Source organism: Arachis ipaensis, chromosome B6 (genome assembly GCF_059453495.1).
Source record: "Arachis ipaensis isolate K30076 ecotype BB chromosome B6, ASM5945349v1, whole genome shotgun sequence".
NCBI classification, from domain to species: domain Eukaryota; kingdom Viridiplantae; phylum Streptophyta; class Magnoliopsida; order Fabales; family Fabaceae; genus Arachis; species Arachis ipaensis.
Genome location: NC_142441.1, coordinates 75242636 through 75253029, shown reverse-complemented (window position 1 = coordinate 75253029; position 10394 = coordinate 75242636). Strand labels below are relative to the sequence as shown.

At 36.2% G+C, this 10394-nt stretch overlaps 1 protein-coding gene across 1 annotated transcript; it reads right to left on the bottom strand.

The window, feature by feature from the left end:
- Nucleotides 1-3729: 3729 nt before the first annotated feature.
- On the bottom strand, nucleotides 3730-7877 carry LOC107648788 (AT-hook motif nuclear-localized protein 7-like). The gene is made up of 6 exons (XM_016352606.3): nucleotides 7116-7877; nucleotides 6279-6343; nucleotides 6042-6173; nucleotides 4860-5018; nucleotides 4136-4463; nucleotides 3730-4033 (listed from the first exon to the last, which is right to left on the bottom strand). Exons 1-5 carry the CDS (start codon nucleotides 7561-7563, stop codon nucleotides 4140-4142), a joined length of 1128 nt encoding a protein of 375 aa, XP_016208092.1. The 5' UTR covers nucleotides 7564-7877; the 3' UTR covers nucleotides 3730-4033; nucleotides 4136-4139.
- Between the last annotated feature and the right edge of the window lie 2517 nt (nucleotides 7878-10394).

Here is a 10394-nt window from a genome sequence, read left to right as displayed (position 1 = left end):
TAAAGGAAACAAGATGAGATCAAGTAATTAAACATGAAATTAAGATGATCTAACCTAATCCTAACCTAATTCTAGAGAGAAGAGGGAGCTTCTCTCTCTAGAAAACTAACTAAAGGCTCATGTTGGCTAAACTAATTTCTCCCCCCTTTGCTTGGACTTCAATTCTGCATGAAATACACTCAGAAACAAGTTGGAATTGGGCCTGGGTAGCTCAGTAATCGCCCCCAGCGTTTTGCCTTCAAGTGGGCCAGGTAAGAGTATTGGCGCGTGCGCGCCATGTGCGCGTGCGCGTCGATTGGCAATTTCTTCATCCGCGCGGACGCGGCATGTACGCGTGCGCGTCCATGGGCGAGATCACTTTTTCGCGTGTGCGCCTTGTGCGCGTGCGCGTCCTTTGATGCACTCCCAATCTTTGTTTCTTTATGCATTCTCCCCTTTGCATGCTTTTTTACTCATTCCTTCCATCCAATACTTGCCTTATAACCTAAAATCACTTAACACACACATCAAGGCATCGAATGGAATAAAAATGAATCAAAATTATCAGTTTGGGGCTTAAAAAGCATGTTTTTACACTTAAGCAAAATTCAAGGGAGAATCACAAAATCATGCTATTTCATTGAATAAATGTGGAAAAAGTTGGTAAAATCCCCCAAAATAAGCACAAGATAAATCACGAAATCGGGGTTTATCACACAGTCGCGCCTCCGTCAGCCACCATCAATGCCGGTGACCTCCTCCTTCCTCTCTTTTCGCGTCTTCTTCCCTTTCTCACTCCCTTACTCCCATTAGTCTCTCTCTCTTCTCACCCTCCTTCCACCCATCGTTCGTCCGCGACAACCTTCTCGGCGACCCACTGCCGCCGTGCCGCCGCCTCTCTACCGGCACACCACCATCGCTACTAGGGCCCAGCCATCATTTCCTCTCTCTCTCATTACCACCCCTGTGCTTCCCAGGTCTTCTTTCTCTCTGTTTAATTCACTCTGTTATTGTAATTAGTTAATTAATATTGTTTAGTTAGTTTTGTTTAGCTAATTTCAAATAGGTTAGATTAGTTAGTTACATTAGGTTGTTAGAGAATCTGGCGTGGATAGTGGATTAGGTCTTGCTTGCTTAATGCTGCTGTCTGTGCAATCATTGTTTGTAGTTCATTATATTTAGTTTGTTCAATTGTTCTTGAGTTGTTAGGATTAGGATTGGTTAATGGAAATTGCTGAGACTGATGTTTTACACTGCTGCTGTGTAAATTCTCATTGTTAGGATTAGTTAGTTTCTTAATGCATATTGAACTTTAATTTTGATTCAGTGAGGCATGATTATTTGATCTACACTCCCTACCTATAATTGACTGTTGAATTCATTGGAAAGAGTGTTGACTGAGTAAATTACATGTTCTTTGTACTATTTGTTGCTGCAACTTGGATTGTTACTGCTGTTTTGCTGCTAGAGTGATGTGCTTTTCTTGAAATTTTAACTGTCAATTGCTCAATCTCAATCACCCACTTTGTTGTTGCTTCATGTTTAGCTGCTGTTGATTTTTCATCACATGTTGGCCTGTCCATTCCCTCCCTATGAGTGTACATATAATTTTTGTGTGCTTAATTATCAAGTAATTCATATGGAATGTAAAATTGTTTGTTTGACTTTGGGAAATGTACTATGTACTACTGAGATGCTGCCGAATTTTAGAAAAGTTTTGTTTTCAAAACTCAATCTTCACTTTGATTAATTGACTTGGTATGCATGCTTTTCGCTTTGAATGTTGCCAAGGCCAATTAATCACTAACCCGGCTTGTCATTTCTCTGTTTAGTTGAGATTTTCCATTCTTATATTTCACTAAGCTGCTTCATATTCCTTATTTCCACTCATCTTTGAAGAGTGTTTGTGTGATGCTTTGATGTTTGATGTGTACTTCTTCATTCAACTTCTTTTTGCAATGTGAATTACATGAATGGCCACATGTATATTCAAATTTTTACTTGAGATTTATCAACTTCAATGGATCGACGTTATTGGAACATCAAGGGCCAAGACAGAGGATGGGATGACATGCTGGATGAGATGGATACTCATGAGGATCGCTCACAAGGCCAACAGCTACTCAAAAGAGAGGCAGGAGGAGGTTGTCGGCGTTGATGGTGGCTGACGGAGGCGCGGCTGTGCAGTGGTAATGGAGGCAGGGGCCGAGGAAGAAGAATGGAAGGGAAAAAGGACGAAGGAAGAAAAAAAGGGCAGAGAAATTTGAAAGATTGGGGGAGGTTACAAAACGGCGTCATTTTCGTTGCGGGAACTTATATATCCTGTTTCGAATTAATCCCTGCCACGTGGCCTCCGTAACGGCCAGGTCAGCACCACCTCTCCCAGGTCAGACTTTTTCGTCCTGTCCAAACGCCTAAACTCAAGGGAATGATTGAAATGTCCACGTTTTTCCGGGATGAGGGACTTAAATGTATTTTTCCTTCGTTGAGGACAAAAATGTCCGCGAAAAAAAAGGTCAGGGACCTATTTGTCCTTTACTCTAAAATTTATAAAGTTTAGGGACTAAATATAGACAATTGAAACATTAAGGACTAAATTGAGGGTCGAATGTAACTTCAGGGACCAAATTGAGTATTTTCTCTATTTGAACACTCCCTGTTTTCTAAAACAAGTGTGTTTTTTTCATTTTTTTTTTTTGGATTCACTCAATTAATATATCTAAAATTCTTTATTTAAATATAAATTTTTTAAACTTTTTGATATATTTAAAATAAAAAAAGGTATCTTTTCATAATTTTTAATAAAATATTTTTTTTATGATATTCTGAATATGTACTTTTTAAAACATATGTTAATAAAATTCTAAAATGAAATAAAAAAAAAAACAAAATTAGGCGCTTATTAAAATCTTCACCAGTTGTAAAGTAAAAGGTCGACAAAAATTCGAAGAATATTAACTTGTAGAGGCAAAAGTAACTTCTAGACTCCCCAGGACAATGGATGGATGCCTAGGTTTTGCCGGAATCGTGAGTGGGCTTTATGGAGACCCTTTTTTATTACATTTAATTAACAAATGTCCTAATATATTAAAAATGAAAAGCTTTTATTGAAAAATAAACAAATTGAAATTTTCAATGTTTTCATTAATACATTTATTGAAGAGACTTTATTTTTGGTGACACTACAATACTACATTATGATTTATGATGTTCACCATCGAAGAATATATGCCTCAAACTCATAATGTGAATTTTTTTTTTTGGTAGATAGATTACACAACCTCCAATCTTAGATTACATACTCACACACACCACACTCACACACACATGATATTTTCTTTTTTTTTTAGTCAAATTTACATTAGATAAGACTCGAACCTAATAAGAAAAAACATATGCCACTTGAGCTAAAATTCATTGGCCATAATGTGAATTTTTAAAACACTTATTAGCAAAATCAATTTTTTGGGTTTCCGAACCTACAATACCCCTACTGAATTTTATCGGGGTCTGATCTTACCCGTACTTCAGAAAATTCCATTGGATCATAGGTTTGGGCCTATTGTTCCTCACACTGTCACACACATGCTAGTATGATTTTGCACAGGCCATATGACAGATTGCACTCCACTCGCCCGCGTATGAAACTACTAAACGCTGGTCGGATCTTCATTTTTATGTACGTCCTTTGGAGTTAGATTTCATAAGAGAGCTGCTATAAGTAACAATTCTAAGCAAGAGAAGTCTGGATGAGGTCATAAAGAGAAAAATGCCAGTTCTCGGAAAACAACAACCAACCAACCATAACAAACTCCTCAGCGTAGCTTAAAATCTCTACCATCATCCTATCCAACCGAATCCTCAAGCCACAAGACAATTTAAAAGAACAAAAACTAGCCAACTTCCGAGTGTGTGATAAAAACTCATGATCAAAAATAGTGAGGCTTCAATAATCATTTCTAATTTCTGACAACTGTACATCGTGTCAAATAACCTAGTTGTCATGACAAAGTTTTTGGGTGTTAGCATTCAGTTATGTGAGCCTCTGGATCACCTGCAAAACAGAATAACAGAAACGGTTACACAAATGACAAGAATGCTACAAGATTTATGGCTTGTTATCAAGTAAATTAATTTCATTGCCATTTGCCAAGACCTTTCTATTCATCAGGCAAAGATATGTTGATGTCTGGGGACGGCCTATGATCCGAAAAATCTTCAGTATCATTCCAATTATCACCATTAAGCGTATCATCTAAATTCAGTTTATCGTTCGATGCGCTGACTGATTCTCTCTGACCTTGGTCTGGCAACTGAGATAAAGATCCCAGAGGATTTTCACCACCAGGATTTGATCGTGAGATAGGTCCTGCAGCTGATACTGTTGCCATAGGTCCTGAAGCAGCATGAGAGGCTACCGGTTGACGGGTATATTTCCTTTTTTGGGGCTTTTGACCATTTGGCATGAAGCTTCCCACTACAATCTGAAAACATAGCTTACATAAATTTCCAATAGAGGTAGATGATGGTGTGTATGCTTAAAAAGATGAACAATGCAAAAGTGCTAGAACTGGAAGCTATATACAATCTTTAACGTTGCGCTTAATTGCAACCATTAAAGTGTTAAAAGAAACAATACAGGTTCAAGTATCTTATTCATGAATCTGGAAGATAACATGGATTAACATACTACTGATTTTTTTGCTACTAATGTACATTTTTCACTTGTTTTCACCAACATGCAGGCTTCGGGATAAGTTCATTTAGGAGATTTAACTAAAACTTCACTAAAGTAATTGCAATATACATTAAATACAGAAAGAATCTATAGTTGTTTCAGTTACCAAGAACTGAAACAAGGCAAAAGAGAAGTGTCATACCTGGATTGGGGTAGCAGCTGTCAATAAACCAGCAACACCCCCTCCTATCACGCGACCATCAGGGCCAGCCAGTGAGACACTCAATCCACTAGAAGGAATTGCAGCACTACTATCCGGGACTGTGAATGATCCAGACAAGGATAAAAGCTCAAATCGACCCTGAAAGGAAACAGAACTCAGTTATTCAAGAATATCCGGAAATAATTATTATAACTTGCAGTACATATAAAAGAGCAAAAGGAATTCACATAATCTTTCTAGATTTATGACAGTGTCTTTGCATCTTTCTTGCTAGACATGGAAACATCAACTTGAGGAAACCTAACATTTACGTTGTACAAATGTAACATTTTATGGTGAGAGCTTATACTGGGTAACCATGTCCATCCTTAGAATTTTGCTTCAAAACTATATTTTCTCCGAAGAATACAGCTGAAACTCAGGTTCTGGAATTTGAACCAGCAAATTACGACATGCCAAGTTATGATGATCATTATGTTAACATGATTTAGCGATTTGTACAGGAATGAAAACTATCCTTAAAGGTCATGACTAGAAGTATGCTTTAACAGCGAGATAAGAATAGAGAGATCTCTGGCAAGTGGATTAATCTCTACTGAGCTATAAGATCTGCATATTTGAAAGTAACTTGCAGCAAAATGTTACTACCTCAGTTTCAAAATAAATCTTGCTTGTTTACTAATTTGATACATTAAAATCCCGATGTATCTGGACACAAACTATGTCCAAATACATTGACTTTTAATGTAGTATCAAATTGTTCAAAGCAACAGTTACTTTGAAATAGAGCAAGTGGATTTGTCTTCCAAACAAGCAGCAAGATAAACAGAAGGGGAAATTTTGTCCAAAACTCAGGAGAGAAAACACATGCCACTTTACATAAAGATGATGAATGCAATCACATCTGATATATCTTAACTCTAAACTTAGCAACAGACAAAAATAGGCTGCAAGTTCCTTTGAGCAACATTGTTCATAATTTGGCCCACTTCAGTCTTTCACCATAAAGTGATGGTTTGATTAAACATCAAGGTTATTGCATTCAATTTAATTCACTCTACAAGAGAGAGAGAGAGAGAGAGAGAGAGAGAGAGAGAGAGAGAGAGAAGTAGATAGAAAAAAGAAATTACTGAAAGAACACATAGAACTAGGAGATCATGCCTCGTATGTTAATAGGCCACCAGAAGAACCAGGTTGGCGCAAGGTAGCTTTAGATATAGCTCCATTTGCAGAAAGAATGCATATTCCCATAGGACCCTTCTGTGCAATCGAGAAAATCTTTCCAGCAACGTCCTGGGAGGTGAAAAGGTTAAAAAAGCTTCAATCATCATAATACAAACTATATCATCAATCCCACAAAGCAAACAACAACCTACACTTTGTTCTAGATTAGATTACCTCTCCAGCATGAACTGTCACAACATGAGGTGTAAAATCAGTACCAGTTGTGCTTCCAAGCAAGCCTTCAAAAGACAACAGAAAGAAGGGTAAATTTTCACGCTCGAGATATTTGCTAGTAGATATAGGAAATTACCATCATACCGAGCACTCACATGTTGATTAGTCTGAATGATTTTCAGAATCAATGTAATAATATGCATAATAAATTCAACCCCCCAAAAAAAATCTCTTTTCCCCCTCACGTAAGCTCCGACCAGTTGCACAGAACAATATTAAATTATAAGCTGAAATCAGGAAAAAGTTCACATCTTTTTCATTGCTAATGAGCCAAAAGTCCAAAACAGAATGTTCTGCCATTTCAGAAAGAACGAACAAGAACACAGTTAAAAAATGTATGAAGCTACTCCTTAAAAAAAATGTTCCCCCTCCAAATAAAATTGGGTAAAACCTTCTAGAAAACCCTGTTACCCCCCCCCCCCCTTTCTTTTTTTTCTCGAAAAAACAAAGATCAAAGAGATAAGAAGAAATTTTCTTTCTGGAACCCTCTAAACCCAACAAAAACAAAACGGAGACATTAGATAGTTCCATTTTTTTTCCAGAAGGATGAGTCAACCTATAATCCAATATTATATTGATGTGTTCGTTTTAGTTGGTACAGCGTACACAAAGGATTCTTGCATTTTCCCATCAACCAAACGGTACAGAGAGTGAGGTCACACCGCTCACCATTCACCAAACCACCAAGAACACTTGAGACAAAAGAAAAAGGGAATAATATGACAGAAAACAAAAAAAAAAAAAAAAAAAAAAAAAAAAAAAAAACTAGTAACTCACCCAAAGAAGAAAGAAGGTTCCAGCTTCCAGAAGCATGTGATTTTGCACTACTGCAACGACCCCGTTTTGATGAAAACTCTGAACCCGAACCCGGAGTTAGAGAGAATCCCGGTGGTGGTTGGTTTGGCACCCTGAGGTTCCCTTCAGAGTCATACTTTCTTGGTCTCCCTCTCTTCTTCTTCCCAAACAACTCCAAACTCCCTTGCCCCGAAGCACCACCTGTTCCTGTTGTTGCCGGTGACATTGTAGCTGTGCCTGGTGGCGCTTGTGGTTGTTCCCGTGGTGGCTGTGGTTGCGGTTGTGGTGGTAGTGGTGGTGGTTGCGGTCCTCCTCCAAGGTTTCCAAAGTTCAAGTTCATCACCTGGGGTGGAAACTGGGTAGTTACCGGTGTATCGGAGTTTGTGTTCCCGGTTGAACCGGAAAACACACCCTCCTTAAGTGGTTCCATTGAAGCGGAAAAGAGAAAGAAAATGAAGGAAAAAGAAAAAGAGGGTGCGTTGTTCTGTGGAATGTGAGTGTGTTTGATGTTTCAAGGTTTAGCAGAAAAACGGTTGTCACTTGCTGAGACTGAGAGGTTTGAACGAGAAGCAAAAACCTCTGCAAATGGCGCCACAAGTTGTATAAGCAACAAGGTGTAGGTAGAGTAGCTTTTTTTTTGTTTTATTATATTGTGTCCCTTTTTTGCTTTAGTCTTTGGTGAGAGAAATTATGAATGAATACTATTACTAGTTCTGTCTGTGCATTGGCATTAATGGAGGAAGAAAATTGGAGAATGGGAAAAACCTGCTTTTCTTTTTTTTTTTTTTTCTTTTCTTGTCTGTACTGTATCCCACTGTTGATTATTTTATGCTATAGTAATTAATTATTGTTATTTATTATTTCGAAAGTAATAGTAATAGCATTATTATTGAGATTTTAATACGCCCAAGGTAGAGTACTAGCAATAATAATCTATGAGGATGTGTAAGTAACTCGATGTGGATAATCACGTCGTATTCCCAAATTACCCTCCCCTTATTTTGACCGTCTATATTCTTTTCCCGTAACACAAATAAAGTACTGGTAAAATGAAAGAAAAGTTTTGCTAAGTTTTTTTTAAGTTATATCTATAATTAAAACTGAAAATTTATTTAAGATTAAAATTGCTTGAATAAAATTTTGAATCGAAATAGTCTTCACCCACCCAATTTAGGCTTCTTCATGAATAAAGAATAACATGATTTTTTTTTCTTAAACAAATTTAAATAAAGAAAAGAAAATCCTAATTATTTCCTCCATTTCAACTATTTTCTAGTGTTTTTAGAAAAGTGAAGATATTTCAAATTGATTCAAACTATTGAATTGTAAGACAAAAAGTTTAATGTTCTTTCTAACATTGTGTTTTAAAGAGGATGTATTGCCGCCCCCATTCAATTTATTGCCACATTCCATTTAGTGATTTTTTATCTACTTGTTCCAAAATATTGTTAGTATTATTATTTTAAATAATGCTACACATCCAAATTTTTTTATTAACTAAATTCAATTAAGTTAGTCTATGTTGATATAAAAAATAGATTTTTTCGATTATCAGTGATTTTGACTATCGTAGTAATATTTCGACTACACAAACGAAATTGGACAAATCGAAGTCGACGAAAGATGGTACAAAGAATGTCGAATTCGAAAGGTAATTTGTGACCTTTAAGCATCAAGGTTTAAGTCGACCTTCAAGTTGAAGAAGGGAACATGGGAACAAAATTTGAGAAGCAAGTTAGTACTTGGAAACCAAAGAAGATATGGGTGTCAAAACTTGGAGATAGAGATTCTTTATAGTCAAGGCAAGGTTATGGCTGAGGAAAAGGAGCAAATAGGATCGTGGACAACATGCTCCAAGATCAGTTAATTTCATGATGTATAAATAGTAGAAATTCAGAAGTTGGGGACTTCACTAAAGAACACTAGATCATCACATAAACTCTCAGAATTCCCAATCTCTGCGACACAACGGAAAAATATGAAGTGCAAGTGCATGTGAGTGACAGAAGTCAATTTTTAACATATCTTCTTTTGCTTATTTGATTCATTGTAATTTATTTCCTTTATATTTTATTATTGCTTTGTTTTAATCAACATTTCGCACTTTCATCATTGTTTCTATTTAATTATTTATTCATTTGCCGTTTATCATCCATTTACAACTAGCACTCTTAAGATAAATTGTTTCGACACCAATTAAGTAATTTTCGGGTCGAACTCACTCCTTTTTATAAAAGTCGTATCTGCTCCCGGATACTTGAGATCTTGATACAAGCTCGTTTTGACACCACCTGTCAAAGTCGACTAAAAAAACGAGTGAAACAAATTGGCATGTCCGGTGGGACTCTAGGTTAAATTCGTGTCGAGTGGTGTATGCAATTAGACAGTGGTAAGTTAATCAGTATTGTTTTCTTTATTGTTTTATTTTATGCGCGTACAACAACAATTGCCTTTTCTATTTGCCTGACTAAGATCTGCAAGATAACTACAGCTTGCTCAATCCAACAATCCTCGTGAGATCGACCCTCACTCACCGGAGGTATTACTTGGACGACCCGGTGCACTTGCCGGTTCAATTATGAGAGTTCTGATGTCGTGCACCATATTTTTGGCGCCGTTGCCGGGGATTGTTCGAGATTGACAAACTACCGGTTGTGTTGTTGCTTAGATCAAGTACTTTTTACTACTTTTTGGTTAATTGTGTTTCTTGTTTTTTTCGAACTTTATTGGTTTCTTTTCTTAAAATTTTTCAAAATTTGTCTTAGTCATCTTTTTCTTTTATTTGAGTCTTGTGTCAAAATTTAAGTTTAGTGTCCTTTTTGGTTTTTGTTGGTTTTTCTTTTCTTAATTTTCAAAAATTGTTCTTGCTTGTTTACCTCTTGGTTCAAAATTTTTTGTGTTATTTTCTTGTGTTTGATCTCAAAATCTTTAAGTTTGGTGTCATTTAGTGTTTTTTCTTCAACTTTTCGAAAATGGTGTCTTTGATTTCAAAATTTTCAAGTTTGGTGTCTTGTTAGTGGTTGTTTTTCCTTTTTAAACTTTTTCGAAAAAAAAATTATTTCAATTTTGAATTTAAAATTTTAAGTTTGGTGTTTTGATTTGTAATCTTGTTTTTCTTGTTTAACTTTTCTATCTTTGAAATCTTTATCTTATCTTTTTATTTGATTTTCAAAATTTTGTTATCTTATCTTCTTTCAAACTTAAAATTTTAAATCTTAGTATCTTGTTAGCTTTTGCTTTCTTTTAAAATTTGAATTTTAC